Source organism: Apostichopus japonicus, chromosome 11 (assembly GCF_037975245.1).
Source record: "Apostichopus japonicus isolate 1M-3 chromosome 11, ASM3797524v1, whole genome shotgun sequence".
Classification (NCBI taxonomy): Eukaryota; Metazoa; Echinodermata; class Holothuroidea; order Aspidochirotida; family Stichopodidae; genus Apostichopus; species Apostichopus japonicus.
In genome coordinates, this window is record NC_092571.1 from 16,159,210 (window position 1) to 16,178,076 (window position 18,867).

Below are 18,867 nucleotides of genomic sequence, written 5' to 3' on the forward strand. Positions count from 1 at the left end.
GTAGAGTATACAAAAGCAAACAGGGGATTGATTGGGAAGGAGACGGGTTTATGAGGGTGGGGTGGGAGGGGGTTGCAAAAGGACTAAGTAAAGAAGAGACTGAAGTAAAACCGTGATATTTTTTTTTAACTGTTCCATTTATTTTTCAGTAGGTTACGTTTGTAATTTCTAATGAGATTTGGTTTATTTCACGTTAGTCAGTAATTTTGTCCTTTCTATTTGTAAATAATGTTATAAAAGAATCTTTTATGGGTAATTTTGGACAGTTTCTTTGACATTCTATTGCGGTATCTCACAATACTATGCTAAGTGCGACGTAAATTATTGAGAGCAGAAGTGTTGGTGATGCTACAGCTGTGGTCACTGCGGCGTTATCTTCATCATCTTCATCTTCTTTCATGGTTAAATCCCAGTTCATCTTAGGGTCCCACAAATTTTCCTCTGGTAATGGAATCCTGTGAATGTGTCCCACACCGTTACATCCGTCCATGTCTGATGGGTCAAGACAACAAAAGAAACACCAAGCCTCCGCGTCCACGGTATGGTTTAATCCAGTATACATAGGGCCCATACATTGAGCGTTGAGTGGGTCGAGAATGCTGTCCCACATATTATCATAGCACTCATCCTGCAAAAGAAGAAGAAGAAGAATAAATGAATTACAAAGGGCATTTACTGAATCGATTAAGATCTTACCATATTTATACCTGAACATTGCTGCTACGAACGGGATCCACTGTATATACCATGTCCTCCCACATTATAACCTACGACAACTATTCTGTATAGGTAGCTATCAAACTATTGAATGGACCATTAATTGTCAAACAGTACAGCAGCAATTCTACATAGGCAACTATAAAGCTATTGTATTGACTACGTTGCCCCACAGTACAGCAGCAATTCTGTATTAGGCAGCCATAAAAATATTGAATGGACTATACGCTGTCAAACAGCACAGCAGCGATGTTGAACAGGTCACGAGAATCTGCTTCCTGGGGCACGTTTCTTTAACTGGGGGGGGAGGGGGGCTTATATAGGTTTTGGGATGTACACTCCAAACCGATACACCAGGACTTTAACCCTTCCAAACATATTACTCCATTCAAAACTATATAGAATGATCTGTAATAAATATAAAATACTTAGTTTTAGTAGAAACGACTTTTCCTTCAAAAGGATGAAATTGTATAAGGTACTCTGTGTATAGATCTAACATAATGACATAGAAGTTCGGGTAAAGATTATGAGGGAAGCGAGATTTTCACTATCGAAACTCACCGCGTCGATGCAGCTTTTTCTTATCAAGTATCCATCCCCGGTCGGGTTCATTTTAAACTCGGACTTGCACTGTGGGAATGGCATTTCACAAACCTGCATTGTTCCGTTTTCACCGAGCTGTATCGAAACAAAAGGGAAAGCAATAGTCGTCGCGTGAAACAATTGATTTGTGACAATTAATTAATTAACTTGGTAATATATATTGCTGATATTATGTGATACTAAATAAAACATCCCCTAATGCATGAATGTTATACACGGAACCACTCTTACCATTAACGAAATTATTCGTGGCAATGAAAATTCCACCGCCCCCCCCCCTCCCCGAACCTCTCATCTTTTTTAAGTTGGTTAATTGCCTAGCCATGTCAGTAAGACATTTCACGTATCATACGTGCATATATGGTATGAATATTTCAGTCTATATTTGCGTTATAAAATGTGTTTAGTCGTGGGGCGAATATATGAGAGAAATCTTCATTCCCTGTTAAAGCCACCCCACCCCCACCCATCCCCCATCCCTATACAGAGAAACACACATGCAAGGAAACAATTAATGTCTACGCCAAATAAGTAGGGGAAAAACTCACTCTCTCTCCAATGCAATCTTCGTTGCTTACAGCGTCCGTACAGGTGTAGCATCGGATTACCTTTGGGTCCGAGGGTCCAATGTCTGAATAAAGGCAGTGAACATATATTTTATTTGATTTCTCAGGTTTAGTAAAGAATAGCTTAGAAATATAAAATGGCTAGTGTATAATATATACTCAAATGAACCATTCTGCCAATTACCGGTGGTTGAGCAACATTCTCATGTCACTGTTGCACGGTTCTATACAATAGATGTATATATCTCCATATATATATATACACAGACACACATTATCATCAACAAAAATACTCAAAATTGGTCCAAAATGGCATCTTCTGGTTATTATTCCCGTTTAAAAATCCTGGGACATATTTCTTTGAATTTGGAAACAATATCACATCACATATCACGTCAAGGCGCCTTCGTTTTCTTTTCAAGCTAAAAAGAGTTGTATACACTTTGAGAAATCATACAATGAACTGCGTCTGGATGGTATTGTACTTTTCATTGTGATCTGTCATGTGTTATCAAAGGGGAAAAACAAAGGGACAATGATAAAATTGAAATATATGCCTATCCGTCGTCAGATGAGAATCCATCGAATTGTCAGTTAGAGGGCTATATTTTCATAAAACGATCGTGCCACCCCCTCCCCTATTCCTCGGCAAATTCTTCGTAAAAACAAACCAACAAACTACAACAACTCCAGGGGCTCTTTTGTGCAATACTCATTTTGTACACCTACGGTGGTTAATCTTTGAGTACCTAACCCTTTGTGCTTCTTTATACAAATGTCTTGTGGCTATAAATTGTGGGCTTCTACATAACGTACGTAAAGAGGAGAGTCATTATAGACCTCGGATTTCTATACCTCTTACCATAGGCCTCAATGTAATAATGTTAAAATGCAAATAACACATTGGTGAGTACCTTATTACTATTATTATGTTTTTGTGTCTTCGTTTCGAATATACCAACTTCAAAGGAAACGCCAAGTTACGTTACCTTTCAAATAAAATACAAGGCGCAACCTCAGACAAAGACAATTATTAGAGTTAATTCAGTGCCAACGAAAAAGGGAAATTAAACTGTATTTCAATATCTTAACGCCGATTGTACAATTTATTAAGAAAACGAGATTACAGCTTCTACTTACCGATTGCGTCGGTCGAAGGAGCACCTGTATTCACATCAGCTTAAGAATAAATAAGAAAACAATAAAATGTAAAACGAAACCTCATGCATTATTCAGCAAAGATGAGAAATATCGGACAACAACAAGAAAAACACCATCTTAAATAAATCATTCAAAATAATTTGCTGATTTCCTTGGCTTAAAGATGCTATTATAAGAAAAACCTTATTACGAAAATACAGCCAAAATGAAGTATTGAACATCGCATATTTGGAAAAGCATTTTCGCGAGTGAGGTGTGGGCAAAAGAGAATGTAGAGTATTATAGAGGTGAGTGAAGTGAAGTGAAGGGGTGGGGTGGGGTGGGGTGGCGTGATGTGGGACGTGATGGAAATGAGGAAAATATGTGGGAAAGAGAAGAGAAAGGAGGAGGAGGAAGATAATGATATAGGGGAAACAATAGGGTAGAAGAATATACTTCAGATTAGTATTCCCTCATTTTTTTCTGATTAATGAATTATCTTACTTCCTCCTTTTGAAGGTTGACAAGGTCAAAGTATATAAGAATAATACGAATACTACTTTAGCCCGTTTGTAGTAGCTGCATATGGGAGAGCAGGGGTGCTGTGGCGGGGTGGGGTGGGGAGTGGGTTACCGAGGATAAGATGCGGGGAAAAGAATTATTATATTTCGATCTATATTGATTTAGGAATGATCTTATTTTTTAACATGGAGATGTATGTTTACTAAATAAAATGCAAACTAGACATAGAAACTAATGATCAAGTATAATACTTAATTGAAGAAGAAGTAAGAATGTTTTTTCTTTAATACAATTTTAGACTAATTGGAGCTATGCAAGGTTAAAGTAAGACAAAGGCATGTAAAATATGTTATCTCCCACTTACCTGTTGCGTTGGATCCAGGGTTTTCGGTATTCAAAGCATCTTAAAAATGAATATGTGAAACAACGAGAGAATAAATACAGAGTAATAAGACATATGTTGTCATAACTTCATTTAACATGGAGGTGTATTTTTAATAAATTAAATAAAAACTATACATAGAAACTACTGATCAAGTAAAATACTTAATTGGAGAAGTAAGAAGGTTTTTTAATATACAATTTTAGACTAATTGGAGCTATGCAAGGCTAAAGTAAGACAAAGGCATGTAAAATATGTTATCTCCCACTTACCTGTTGCGTTGGATCCAGGGTTTTCGGTATTCAAAGCATCTTAAAAATGAATATGTGAAACAACGAGAGAATAAATACAGAGTAATAAGACATATGTTGTCATAACGTCATTTAACATGGAGATGTATTTTTAATAAATTAAATAAAAACTAGACATATAAACTACTGATCAAGTCAAATAATTAATTGAAGAAATAAGAATGATTTTGTTTAACAGTTTTAGACTAATTGGAGCTAGATGCAGGGTTAAAATAAAGACAAAGGCAAGTACAATATGTTATCTCCCACTTACCTGTTGCGTTGGATCCAGGGTTTTCGGTAGTCACAGCATCTTTAAAATGAATATGTGAAATAATGATAGCACATATGCTACAAAATAGTTAGACTTATATGTTGTCATAACGTCATTTAACATGTTATGTATTTTTAATAAATAAATGAAAACTAGACAGAAACTAATGATCGAGTCAAATAATTATTGAAGAAGATGTAAGAATGATTTGTTTTTAAACTTCAGACTGATTGGAGCTAAATGCAGGGTTAAAATAAAGGCAAAGGCAAGTAAAATATGTTATCTCCCACTTACCTGTTGCGTCGGATCCAGGGTTTTCGGTAGTCACAGCATCTTTAAAATGAATATTTGAAACAATGAGAGAATAGCTACAAAATAATTAGACTTATATGTTGTCATAACGTCATTTAACATGGAGATGTATTTTTTAATATATAAAATTTAAACTAGACATATAAACTACTGATCAAGTAAAATAATTAATTGAAGAAGATGTAAGAATGGTTTGTTTAACAATTTTAGACTGATTGGAGCTAGATGCAGGGTTAAAATAAAGACAAAGGCAAGTAAAATATGTTATCTCCCACTTACCTGATGCGTCGGTCACAGGGTTTTCGGTAGTCACAGCATCTTAATAAATGAATATGTGAAATAATGAGAGCACATATGCTACAAAATAGTTAGACTTATATGTTGTCATAACGTCATTTAACTTGGAGATGTATTTTTAATAAATAATATAAAAACTAGAGATAGAAACTTATGATCAAATAAAATAGTTAATTCAAGAGGAAGAAGTAAAAATGATTTGTTTAACAATTTTAGACTAATTTGAGCTATATGGAAAGTTAAAGTAAGACAAAGGCAAGAAAATATGCTATTTCCCACTTACCTGATGTTGAGTCGGTAACAGGGTTTTCGGTAGTCACAGCAGCTTAATAAATGGATATGTGAGAGAATAACCACAAAGAAATTAGACTTATATGATCATAGGCGTACGGGACCATTTCAGTTTAGGGGGGCAGAACTTTTTGTGCCCGAAAGTTCCCGTGACACTATCTAAGCGGAGCGCCACCATCGGTTGGCGCGTAGCGTACAAGAAAATTTTGGGCACACAATGCCTCTCAGATTGCCGGAAACGGCCCTTCTGAGGCAAGTTGCATCTAAACATTCTTTATTTTATAATCTCACGTTTTAGAAATTTAAAAAATTTGGTAAATTAGAAGAAGAAAAAATGGTAACATCACTTTGAAGGGGAAAAATTGGACAGTATATTTTTTATGCTCTTATTTAGTTACCTTATTTATTATTTGAACACAGTACCCAGCTACCTCCAGGAAAACATACATTGTTCAACGACACGTAGGCGGGATAATGTCGCTGTGTCGGGTGAGACTGTATGATTTGTCTCACAAGAAAAGTATGAAATATAACAAAGAATATGATAAACCTGTACTTCTAGGCTTGAAGGCACCCCCCCCCACCATCCATGGAAAAGAAAATGTTTCTTATATACACTCATGTTGGGGATGTCCAGGTCAAGGGCGGCGGAAGCACTTTTAATCTGGGGGGCACCGACATCAAAGGGCACTTTGCAGAAATTCGATTGGACTGATGCAGCCTTATACTTAGTACCCTTTATAACTCTTATTGTATTATCTTATTTGTGTATACACAACATCCCATCAACGCCCCCCCCCCCCCCCAAAGGAAAATATGCATACTAGCACTGCAATATCCAATGTGCAAATTGGGAAACAAGGAACAAGTTTTCTTTTGAGACAAAATGAGGTGAAATCATGCTAGTTGCTAATGTAGGAATCTTCCGAATTAGAGTTTTTTTCTTGTTAAAATCTTAACACATTGTTTCCATTCGAAATAGCTTTGAATTTGACCCACAGAAATTCATTAAAAGTCACGGGCTTAGCCAGGATTTGCAAAGTTGTATGCACGACTATCTGAGCGGAGCGCCACCATCGGTTGGCGCGGAGCGTACTAGAAAATTTTTGGTTTTACAAACCCCTCAGATGGCCGGAAACGGCCCTTCCCGAGTGTTCATTCTGGTTCCCTGGCCTCTTGCTAACTTGAGGCACCTCAATTTTTATGTAGAAAAAAGGCACATTTTTAACCTGAGGAAAAGTGGGGGGGGGGGGGGGGGAACACGCGCCCCCTGTGCTCCCCCGGTTCCGCCGCCCTTGGTCCAGGTATACAATTGACTAGTTAGAAAAATAATGATCGTGCAAAAAGCGTGGTAGCCCAGAAGAACTGCGCTTACGGTGGTGTTACACGGAAATATTCGGGCATCATGATGCTAAATAAAGAAAATCATGGAACTGTCGGGCAAAAATTTGAAAAAGATTCGGGCAAGCTACTGCATATTTATATATATATATATTTCCAGATGACAAGAAATTCGGGCAAAAGTCCTGAAAAATTCGGGCAGCCTAAAATATATATATATATTATATATTTTTTTTCCTCCTCTTAGGCTGCCCGAATTTTTCAGGACTTTTGCCCGAATTTCTTGTCCTCTGGAAATTTGGGGGGGGGGGGGGGCAGTCTTCCCCCCTGCCCCCCCCCCCCGCCTCGTACGCCTATGTATATGATGTCATATAACGTCATTTAACATGGAGATGTATTTTTAATAAATAAAATAAAAACTAGAGATAGAAACTTATGATCGAGTAAGATAATTAATTGAAGAAGAACTAAGAATGTATCTTTTACAACCTTAGACTAATTATAGAGTTATATGGAAAGTTAAAGTAAGACATAGGCAAGAAAATATGCTATCTCCCACTTACCTGATGTTGAGTCGGTAACAGGGTTTTCGGTAGTAGCAGCAGCTTAATAAATGAATATGTTAAACAATGAGAGAAAAACTACAAAGTAATTAGACTTATATGATGTCATATAACGTCATTTCACATGGAGATGTATTTTTAATAAATAAAATAAAAACTAGACATAGAAACTTATGTTCAACTAAAATAGTTAATTGAAGAAGAAGAAGTAAAAATGATTTTGTTGAACAATTTTAGACTAATTGGAAAGTTAAAGTATATATGGAAAGTTAAAATAAAACAAAGGCAAGAAAATATGTTATTTCCCACTTACCTGATGTTGAGTCGGTAACAGGGTTTTCGGTAGTAGCTTAATAAATGAATATGTGAAACAATGAGAGAATAACTACAAAGTAATTATATCTATATGATGTTATAACTTAAATGTATTTTTAATAAATGAAACAAAACTAGACAGAGGAACTAGTTATCGATTAATATAATCAATTGAAGAAGAAGTAAGAATGAAAGTTTTACAAATAGGTCTAGTTTTACAAGTAACATGTGAAAGTAACTTGAGAGAATAATAACCGTACAAAGTAAGATAATATGACGTCATAACTTCATTTTACACAGGGAGATGAATTGTTTTGTTTTTAAGATGTACGTATTTATAACTACGTTTTTATAAAGTATCACACCGAACAACAACTAGACAAGGATTAAAACTGACGGTACATAACAGATACGATGGATGGGTGGATGGATGAAGGGAGCGGAAGGGGGGGGGGGCATCTCTCTGTCTGCAACGAATCGATAGAGATGATTTAATTTTACAATTGGCTTTATACAAGGTTAACGCATCATAAAGACAAAAAAATATATAAACTTCAAGAACAGTTGGAGGTTTAAATGACCCAAGTAATATATACCTAAAAATCACAGACCATTTTCACTACTGAGAAAGACGTGTAACGTTGTATTACTGAAGTATGTTATCGACTACTAGATGCAGAGAAAAAAACTCATGGCGCTATATCACAAGACAAAAAAATAACAAGACCAAACAGTAAAATACACCCCGCCCACCCCAAACTAATTAAACAAAAACAAAGAACGAGACACCCCACCCCAACACACACAAAAATAACAACAAAGAACAATACACCCCTCCCCCCCCCCCCACCCCAACACACACGCACGAAAAAGGACGAACAGTCCATAGTACAGGTGTGTGTTTGTAAAGATCGAGAATGAAACTATACTCAAAGCAACGAAAAATGTCCCTATCTTCGCGCGTACAATGAAGTTTATTGTATAATTCCTCTAAATTGGTGGAATAATCTACGAGAGTGTCTCTAAATTATAAAAACAAATTGATGTTTGCTTGTTTGACTGTTGCAATTAAAATTGATGTTTCCTTGTTTTCACTGTGGTAATTTTGGCTGTTTTTGTATAGATTAAACTTGCGATTGAAAGAGTGGTCACAAGTTTGATTTGCTAACACCGCAACTATACAGTGTCTATCAGTGCAGCTATACATTATGTATAACACAGTACGCGAATTTCTTGTCATAGTAATGCTTCTCAAAAAAAAAAAAAAAAAAAAACAGTTCTGTTGAAACCACGGACCACCCACTGGCGTTAGCTTACATTGTTTTCTATTCGATAATTAGGTTATTTATAGCTACCAATGATTGTCATCTTAAATTTGGGTCAAGATGTTGAGACAGATTTTCCCCTTTTGATTTTTGTTACAGTTTCCGTCTTCCACTGTGGTAATTGTCACATCGATTGTCTTTAACTAGACATATAGGCCTAACAATAGTGTAAAATTTGGGCAAAAGTACAACCCATTTCCACTTTGTCTGTCTGTATAGGCTAGATGAAATCAATTACGGAAGCTTTTGTAACTGAAACCATAAACTTTAGTCCAATTAACGGACTGAGAATAACATAGGCTAATAATAATATACTTACCGGCAAGGGTGGTGCTGACTGTAGTTGCGGCAGCATCAGTCGTCGTGACTTTAGTACAGAAGAAATGAATAAACATTAAAAAACATAAATCATGTACAGTCCACCAAAAAGGCATAAATATTAATTTATTCCAGAATTCGATATTTACCTAACCAGATTCGGATATTGATGAGATGTACGATATATATGACCTTTAGGCTAAGCATAATCCTGCACCGAAAAATAAAATATATACAGGCGTATAATAGGCCTAACCTTTCATGACACTAGACTGTATAGCCTATAGGCCTAGGTATGTAGGCCTAAGCCTATATCATTATGCAATATTTTCCTGGGTTCATCTCTTTAAATGAAGTAATGATGATGAAATAAGACAATTATGAACTTACTCGTTGCAATCAGAATCACTAACAGCGGCAAGACCGGCCACCGAGCTTTCATCATTTCAAATTGATTTGTCCTTTTCTCAATGCTGTTTTGATATTTCTTAAGGTAACTCTGTCCACATGCCGAGGTTGCAAACGGACCGATTGATTCTTTTAAACGGTAGAATGCACAGTAAAAGCACAAATTTTGAATAAAACGCACGTCGTTGGTTGCGCAGATATGTATTATATCACGCGCGCACGGTCGTATCGGTTCTACGGTACGGGGATAGAGCGCGGAGATGAATTTGTAGGTGGGTGCGTCATGCGAAATGCGCCTAAAATAACGCGCGACATTGATGTACAATATGTTACATGATGTAAAATAGTCAGTAGTATTTTACGTAATGATGTGTGGTCGTTACTATGCAAACAAGCCTCATTTCGTTAACATATACCCAACTAGAGGCATGTGTACCACCCGAAAATATTTCAAATGGTGTTGATGTCATGAGCTCATATAGAGGAAATTTTGTGAATAAGAACAATAAAAAAAAAACGCTCACAGTTCCACTAAGTCTTGTGCAAAATTCTAATGGATTCTAATGGATTCCAAGAGAGCGTTATTCAGCGTTATTCAGGTTTTGACGCTTGTAGAAGATATAATCGAACTGCAAATATTGCTGTATTGTAAAATATTTTGTTATTTTTATGCACTATATACATAAACAATTGAAATTTAGTTAATCGGACTATTCAGTCATTCATCCCTATACTAACCATACTGTTGTTATAGGGAACCACTAGCATAATGCTCTCTAACTCAGTCGCTCGATTTGATTCTATATAGTTCTCATCAGAATGTATGATATCATGTGTGAATATCGTTATTTCGTCGATAGGATGTATAGGCCTTTATGATCACCTATATTTGTGCTACAAGAACAACATTGGATCATGTTTGTTTAGACATAGTGTATTGGCCACAGGAATACATCGCGTTTCTGTGGTACTGGTCTATAAACGCAGATGTAATATCCAAAGATAGCATATACCGCTATAACTTGTACAGAGGCTGTGCTAACATGCAAATAGGTTATGTGAACCATTCGCGTGCGGAAGCGCGCGTTTATATTAGTTGACTTGATTGCTGTGAAAGAAACACTATAGGAGTGTGGGGCATCTAGCTCCCTTTGTGTTTTCACATGCAAGTATCATTTGTAAAATATTTTCCCTTATGATGTCATATAACGTATTATGAGAGCATTTAGAGTGATTGATGTATGATACTACTGTATCATAATTCCGGTGAAGAGTAGGCAATGGAATCCTCTTCGCCACTGAAGGGGATTAATGACGATGGTGGTTATTATGGGAGACCTTCGCCACGCTTGTTTTCATCACATATACGCATATATTTTCAAACGGGAAGTGCCATAACATGAATAAGTTGTCCCATGCACCCACTTTCCTCATCCCACATATTTCCATTGTCGATCCCATCGACCTGTTTCCGCCTCGCGTGTATAGTTTCTCCCCATATTGTACTCTGATTTCAATGTACAATGATTTCATCATCATTGTCATCGTCATCTTTAGTGTTTTATCATCTCGTCATCTTCCATCATCATTGGTTGTAAAATTTCAAAAGATTTAGTAAAGTGGAGTTTGTTTTCAGCTGACAAAACAGCTAATGGACCAATTTTCAACATGAAAATATAAACTGAAAAACCGTGGAGAGAAGTTCTAAAATAAGTCACTATAGAACATGACAAATTTTACAAAATTGCTAAGTACTGGCATAACTTCTATCATATGCGATTTTGGTATTTCTGCCAATGGACGAATATCAATTCCTGCCTTTCCAGCAAGCTGTCGCAAAACACAAGGACTTCTCTTCATAACATGAAGGTATAACTTTGCGTACGTTTGCTTCTCGAAAAGAAAAAACATTTTACCAAAATAGATAGCACGCCCCCACTTCCATCATCTCGTATGAAAGTTGAAACGTAATATTTACGGTCATCGCGATATAATTATTAGCTTCTAACTTCTCTTTTATAACATTCATCAATACGTTGTGGACGAAAAAGAACGGCATCGTTGCTTCTCGTTTAATTCATATTATATTATAAAGGGTAAGGAGATGGAGAAGGAAGAATGAGGGGCAAAGGGGAGGGAGAGGGGCAGACGAGGTAGCGTTAGACGGCCGCCTATCAACTTTTGCTACATAGGATCATGGACAGGGGCGGACTACAAATGGTGATTTTTTTTATCATGTAGGCCGGGTGTAGAGACGATGGAAGATGTCAGAACCATTGCATTTCCTCATTATACCGGAAGGAGAAAGCACCAAACTGCGCACTCGCTACGCCGGTACTTTCATTACGCGGTGACATTTGTAAAATGTTACACAGTTATATGAGATATAGTGTACTGTAAATGACGTCATATCTTCTCCTAGTAACCCCATCTCTCTGATTTGACACTGTTCTCTGTTTTGCCTTAAAAGATTTTCATTTCAAAATTGCATAATGTGCATATGTCATTACAATGCAGTAAATGTTACCTACTGGTATTTGAGTGATTCTAGTAATAAGATTCTTATTTATACATTGAACCGTTACTACGTACTATTCGACGTTTTAATAGGAAAGAGAGAATGTTTATAGATTCAGTACGAAAACTAAATAAATTGAAAGGTATAATGATAAAGACATAGTAACACACGAGGCTAATAGAAGATTTCATGAATTGTTTCTTCTATTTTTTTGTTGTAAACTGTTTCATGTGGAAGTGTGCACTCGTCGCGTCATAATTTCCCCTACTACCGGAAATATTGTCAATTCACAATCGTAACTCTAGCAAACATACTGTAGACTACATACGATTCGTCGTGTATTTTGCGTACGTTTTCCAGTTGATGAATGTGCAACTTATATTGCGATCACTGTTGACAGGAGCTGTTGAATGTAATTCCCCTTCGCCCTCCCCCATCATAATTTAGACGTAGGCTATACTGCAGTATATCATGCGTAGGCCTATTTATGTCGTTCCGCTTCCGTTTCGTCCAGCTAGGCCATGATGGTATAAACATCATAAAATGAGCCAATACCGTAAGTAGGCTTATCAACAGAAAGTTCACAGAAGTTTCAGCGCGCGTGATTTTCACTTCGAATATCTTAAATTTTGTTAGTTAATTGACATCATCATAAGCTGTAACCCTAGGCCGAAAGGGTGACGATTTTATGCAAACTTGACTACTGAATATCAATTTCATATTCAATGCAGGGCTGCATCGAAAATTGCTGAAGTAGCATGTTTCAAGTGAGGTGAATTTCCAAAGGTATTATTATATCCCTTTCTTTTAACTCGTGCTAAAGCGACAATATCACCACAAGATTGGACGCTCTGATGCATTAGATAACGACTATGTAGCCACTTTGGCGTTCCATAAACATCAAGACAGTTAGCATACTACAGTATACTTTGTACATAACTACGGTGCGAAAAGTTTTTAACACAAATTACTTTTGTAATCGAATTGGATTAAAGTTAGCATAACAAGAAATGTTAACAACAATTTAGTATAAGTTTTAGACATTAAGAATACTTTGGATTGAATAAAACGGAATAACGACTCTCAGTCACCGAAGCTGTTCGGTAAGTAATTTCTAAAGTTTGTGAATATGTCACGTCAAGCCAAGTTTTACAGAGTAACTTCTTGAACGTGAAGTGTCTGTCCAGAGTAAGCCTATGGACGAAACACGTTGCTGAGTTATTGCTAGGCCAGAATACGATAACCTTTAGTTAGATCCCATGCTTAGGGCCGAGACTTCGACAAAGTTTTGATAGCCGGTTCAGTGTATTTTAGAGAACCTCGTCGTTGACTGCCCCGTTTAAAGCATTTTGATAGAGATAAAAAGCAGGGCTCTCTTTATAAATGAAAGAAATGGCGTCTCTCTTTTAAATAATTATTTCCGTCGATCCTCGAAATTTGTTGACCTGACCGTTTTCGTAAACATTAGCCTGGTATTTAGAAACGTTAGGTACAAAGCTAAGCTATTCAACACATGTAATGCGGAGATAATATTTTTATTTCAGTATTTGAGACTAGTCCTGATAAGTAGTAATATCGATGGATGCCTTTCTTATTTGGTTGTACTGTAGGCCAATATTTGCCAAGAGTCGTTAACACATGTCTTGTTACTAACATCAACACAAATAACCAGGCTAGAGGCAGCTTTAGGCCTAGCTATCATGAGTACTGTAGCTTAGTTCTATCTGCAAAACTAGTTAGGCCTAATGTAATAATTGTGACAAAATCTATTTGCTGAAACTTCATCAGTTCAGAAAATGTTCATTTTAATGTTTTTGTTGTAGTGTGCTTTTTTTTCAATGAAAATTCAAACACATGATTTCCTTAAAGGTATTGAAGACTCGCCCCAAGCCGCGTGCGGCCATCTGAAAAGTTGCTTGCAAGTGACGTTTGTTCGTGTCGCTACAAAATGCAGACAGTAATGAAACGTGATACCTTGTTATCTTTATCTAGACCTGAGATGTCCATCGCTGCTATATACACTGTGTTGTGGGTATTGACTGCAGCTGCATGTATTGACTGTACAGAGGGTAGCAAGCTGTGTGTGTATTTTCTGGGATCGATGGTGGTGTCTAACACTTCTGTTACACCTCATTCGAAACTAGGTCAGATTACCAGCGTGAGACGTTTCTTTGTGCGCGAGTCTTCAATGCCTTTAAAATGGATGTAACAAACATGTAATAATTAAAGTGAAGTACTATAGATCTATACTGGATCCTGGGCTTTAAACATTTGTAAGCCTTATATGTAGCATATATGACAGAGCCTCCATCACATTCAGTATATATGACTTGGTTAGAAATTATTTTACAAGCCTGAATTTGATAGAAATTTTTCAGTCATTAAGAAGAAGATTGATTTTTTTCTATGATGATTTAATAGTGTTCCTTACAACAACCACCATTGGCTTAAAGGGAGTGATGACTCGCTGACTCAGTATCTGCATTTTATGAATGCAACCAAATGGTTTTAAACTGCTTTAAACCGTGAACAATACCAACAGTTTGGGTGTTACTCAAGCAGTCTAAGCAATCATTTCCTTTCGTGGGCCCTAACTACAAAGGGGAACTTTTCATATCTCATATGCTTGGCCCTCCTTGACAAACACACATTTAGAGAGCTGGTCAAACACACATTTAGAGAGCTGGTCAGTGAGTTTTGGCTTTTAAATATATGGAAATCTGTCTGAAGAATACTGAAGATTGGGTTTGTTTTTTAATTTTCAAGTGACACCACAATAGAAAAGAAAATAAATAAATGAAAGAGAAAGTTTGGGAATATTTTTCGGGGCATATTGTGTTGAAATGTGATCCTTACACTACTCCAAACATGTGCAAAACATATTTTGAGCAAAAAACGTCTTGAATCTTACAAAATGTTAGCAAAAGAGAGGAACAGATTGGAAAGGAAAATGACTTATTATCCAAGGATAAGCCACGCCTGTACAGTATGCGTTCTTACTATTACATATATGCATCTCATGCAGAGAGGTCATGTCGGGTCGCCTCAGCAAATTCTTGGATTTCACCGTCCCATATGCAGTGAAGGTATCCGAACATACAAAATATACAGGAAGGTGTGCAAGTACCCGAACGTTATACCATTGAGCTTGCAAATTGCGTTGAAAATCTGACTATATTTAGCAATGTCACTTACCAGTTTTCCAATTAGAAATTAAACCCTTTTAAATGTAAAAGTGAAACTTAACTGTACAAAATTTGCAATAGAAACGAAAAAATCACGAAAAAAACCCATCACAGTTTACGGAAAAACCAAGCTCATTATCAACGGTTGTCAATCACGAATCACATCTACTGTATTTCGGATGTAACTGAGAGTAGTCTCAGAATTCCCAGAATTCTGGACACTAATCAACTGGTCAATTCGAACAACATGTTAACATTACTGTAGGTTAACCTAGTCTCTTTCATCAATTGCAAGTTGCTGATATGTAAGAGACAACATTGGAGAGCTATAAGTTCCAGATAAAAGCGCAGTATGGGTCTTTCAATACTCACGCTGCGTCCGACATCAAATGGTTTGTTTCCACCATCTTGGAAAGTCTGACGCACTCCGTGTAACTGTAATGCTAAGACATGTGGATTTTCATACTGTATCTAGTGTGCTGGAGTTGAAGAAAATTAAATGGGTGGAGTGTGGGGTGGGGGAATGGGGGTGGGGGGAGATGCTCATTATAGTCCTGTGATACCATTTTGGACTACAGGTGTTAAGGTCATGTTTCACTCAAAAGTACTCTTTTTTCCCCCAGAAAATCAAGAAGGAAGACCTATATATGATATTAGACTAATAATATTGGAAGATTTTAAACAATTCAGTGCAGGTTTTCAGAATTTTGATTAGTTTTTGTTTCTCTTTATTCATTTTGAGAGCTTTCCTCTTTGTGCCCATTTACAGTACCGAATGATTTGTTTCGCTGAAGTGTTTTCTGTCAGTCGCGACTTTTCGACGGCAAAAAAAAAATTTGTCTACATGTACAGTATATATGCGATATGTTCCGTATAATATCAAAGGTACTGTACTAAACTAAAATCGAACCTTATTAACTCGTCTGACTATAGTCGCCAAAGTTGTCGAGCAGCATAAAGTATAATCACATTAGCACAATGAGGTACTTCCCATCCAGATTTTTCCCTTTTGTACAACGAATAATTTAAATTCAAAACAAAGGCCTGCAGAGATATTGCGAAGCCATTACTACTCAATAGCATTGCATAGTTAAATTGTAAATTATTGTATTGAATTAGTTAACCACAGTACTGTCGGAAGATGTTAATTTGATCTATTAGCTGTGTTTTTTTTTGTTTTGTGTTTTTAAGCATAATATTAATTGAGTATCCTTTAGGGAATAGGCTAGTGGTTATTCAAATTCATTGCCAATGCTGGCAATGTGCTAGCTACTGTATTGTTCAACGGAACTTGATAATATCAGGCTTAGAATATTTGGGCAGACTGTATCTATTAGTGGATACTTGCCAGTAGATTTTGTCATTTAGTTGATAATGAAATGCACTTGCAGTTTTAATAGCGGCATAAGACATTAAGAACATTAATTAACACATGATAAGTCGGTGCGCATTGGTCAGTCACAGCACCGGCATGAATTCCAGGTTTTAATTTACTGCTTATTATCAGCAAATATGAATACTAATAACTGGGCTACTCTCCTTAACCTGTATGTGTGTACAGTGGTGTAATTTTTTTAATTTTCAGTAAGCTCTTGATTTTAGCCACTAGATTTTGGAATCTTTTTTTTTGAGGGGGGGGGTAATTTTTTCTTTTAGCCAGTGGCTAAAATTGTGAAATTCTTGGCTTGGATATGAATATTCAAATATTTAAGACTTGACGTCTCTGAACATTGTTAACTGGCTTTAGGATTTGGATACAATTTGAACCGGCCACTCAAGGCTATGTAGAGAATAAACAGCCCAAGCAATGACTGAAACTTAAAGATGGAGACTATAATCTCTAGTGCCGATTAGGATTTTTGGGCTCAAGAATGTTATAAGTCTTCTGTGTCTTGCTATATCACGATGCACAATCCTCTACTTAATGTAAGGCAGACAATATGTACAAATGCATTACCGTAAAGACCTTATTAAGTTGGTTTATACAGTATTCCAGATGAATGCAGTGAGAGCCTGAGCATCCTCGTAGACAGTTATGTTGGAACTTTTTAGCTGTATTGGCCCCAAATATGCTAGATATTAAAATATGGTCACCTTGGGTCAAAATACAATAAACTGTTTTTATTACAACCTTCAAGGAAATTTTCCTCACTGAAACATTCAGTCATCTCGTGTGTTCCTTCAAAAATATCTGAGAACAATTTGGAGAGTAAAGACCTCCAACTACTTTTTGAAAACTTTTAGCAATTATAGCGTGCTATAATTTGGGGCCCATACTGACTACCTTTAAGGTGACATCACCAAGAGAGTAAGTTGCTATTAGTTCATTAGTCTAGTTAATTTAAGTGTCAAGATTTATAGTTCAGTATTAATGTGATTTAAGAAAGACACACAAGAAAAGGGAATATGGTCAGTAGACAGATCTGAATGAAGTTGACCACTTTCACTGGAAGGCTTGTCTACATTATGTGCTATTTGTTAATTCATTTAAATGGTTTCTGTCATTCTAGAAAGATGCAAGATCAATATCAGGGTTTTCCCTGGTATTCATTTTGCGAGGTGGCCGCCTCTCTGTGGTTTTGTGATATATTTAACATAGCTTTTTGATCTAATTCAATGATAGGATGATTGACATTAGGATGTTTTAGCGACATTTTCCGGGCGACCATGCCTCCAGACCCTACACTCCCCTCCCCCCAGGTATGATCATGCCCTCCAATGTCGCAAACCTACTACTGCCTCTCAAACAAGAAATCCCAGGGAAAACCTTGAATATTTAATAATAATAATAATAATAATGTGGATTTATACAGCGCACAAATCCACCTTAAGTAACAAGGCGCTCAAGGCGTAATTTGGAGTGTTTATGCCAGAAGAGTCATGGATCATACTGTCATTCACTTGTTGAATGATAACGTATTAATTACTGTTTGTAATCAGTGAAAGAGCTATACCATGGTTAAAGGAAAAATATATTCCACCAGTTGCAATTAATATGTGACAGGTGCTTTTGAAAAGTTCTTTTAACTGCAGAAGTGCCATCTCTGTGATCATCCAGCGTCGATGCCCCATTTTGAGTACAAGAACCTCATTGTTTTTGGTAGAGGTCAAAGGTTGTTTGGGGTCACCGGAGTTCAAAACTGAAAACCTTGTAAACATGATGTATCAAGCAGGGAAACGTGACTGGATCTTATATCTGGCATCATGTACAGTAATGTCCAAAATTGAATGCAAGAAGAAGCTGATTTATGACCATGTTAACATGACATCGATCCCTTGATACGTATAACATTAAATTATTAATAAAGACCTGTGGTGTGACTTAAGTGTACATAACCCTTTTAAAAATGGTGAAAATGAAGATCAGAGGTCAACTGTGAAAGCCTTGTAAACATGATATCTAAGAGGAAAGACTTTCATGACTCATACTATGATTCATGGTTCACAAAAATGTTAGTCAGTGCCCATGGATCTTAAACAGTATATGAACACAGTAA

General features: G+C 36.6%; 2 protein-coding genes across 36 annotated transcripts in view; one reads left to right on the forward strand and one right to left on the reverse strand.

Moving 5' to 3' along the window:
- Positions 1-116: 116 nt before the first annotated feature.
- On the reverse strand, positions 117-9,828 carry LOC139976246 (63 kDa sperm flagellar membrane protein-like). 32 transcript variants are annotated; one of them, XM_071984836.1, is made up of 14 exons: positions 9,650-9,828; positions 9,261-9,308; positions 7,615-7,650; positions 7,302-7,343; positions 5,390-5,431; positions 5,089-5,127; positions 4,792-4,830; positions 4,498-4,536; positions 4,206-4,244; positions 3,916-3,954; positions 3,030-3,068; positions 1,872-1,954; positions 1,282-1,398; positions 117-628 (listed from the first exon to the last, which is right to left on the reverse strand). In XM_071984836.1, the coding sequence occupies exons 1-14, from the start codon at positions 9,702-9,704 to the stop codon at positions 293-295; spliced, it is 993 nt and encodes a 330-aa protein (XP_071840937.1). In that variant the 5' UTR covers positions 9,705-9,828; the 3' UTR covers positions 117-292. The 32 variants fall into 32 exon arrangements, with proteins under 32 accessions (XP_071840937.1, XP_071840942.1, XP_071840940.1 ...); XM_071984841.1 differs by lacking the exon at positions 5,089-5,127; XM_071984839.1 differs by lacking the exon at positions 4,792-4,830.
- Positions 9,829-13,136: 3,308 nt separating this feature from the next.
- LOC139976288 (uncharacterized) overlaps positions 13,137-18,867 on the forward strand; it is a 101,600-nt gene continuing 95,869 nt past the window's right edge. For all 4 annotated transcript variants that reach the window (XM_071984940.1, XM_071984941.1, XM_071984943.1 and 1 more), the window contains exon 1: positions 13,137-13,288. The gene's annotated coding sequence lies outside the window, so the exon portion shown is untranslated. The remainder of the gene's footprint in view (positions 13,289-18,867) is intronic.

What these genes read in the sequence shown, in the direction of transcription:
- LOC139976246 (XM_071984836.1), bottom strand. Translation starts at nt 9,704, where the DNA reads ATGATGAAAGCTCGGTGGCCGGTCTTGCCGCTGTTAGTGATTCTGATT. An exon ending in AGTGATTCTGATTGCAACGA is followed by an intron (nt 9,309 to 9,649) that starts GTAAGTTCATAA and finishes TCTGTACTAAAG; the next exon opens with TCACGACGACTGATGCTGCC. An exon ending in GAAAAAGCTGCATCGACGCG is followed by an intron (nt 629 to 1,281) that starts GTGAGTTTCGAT and finishes CTTCTTTTGCAG; the next exon opens with GATGAGTGCTATGATAATAT.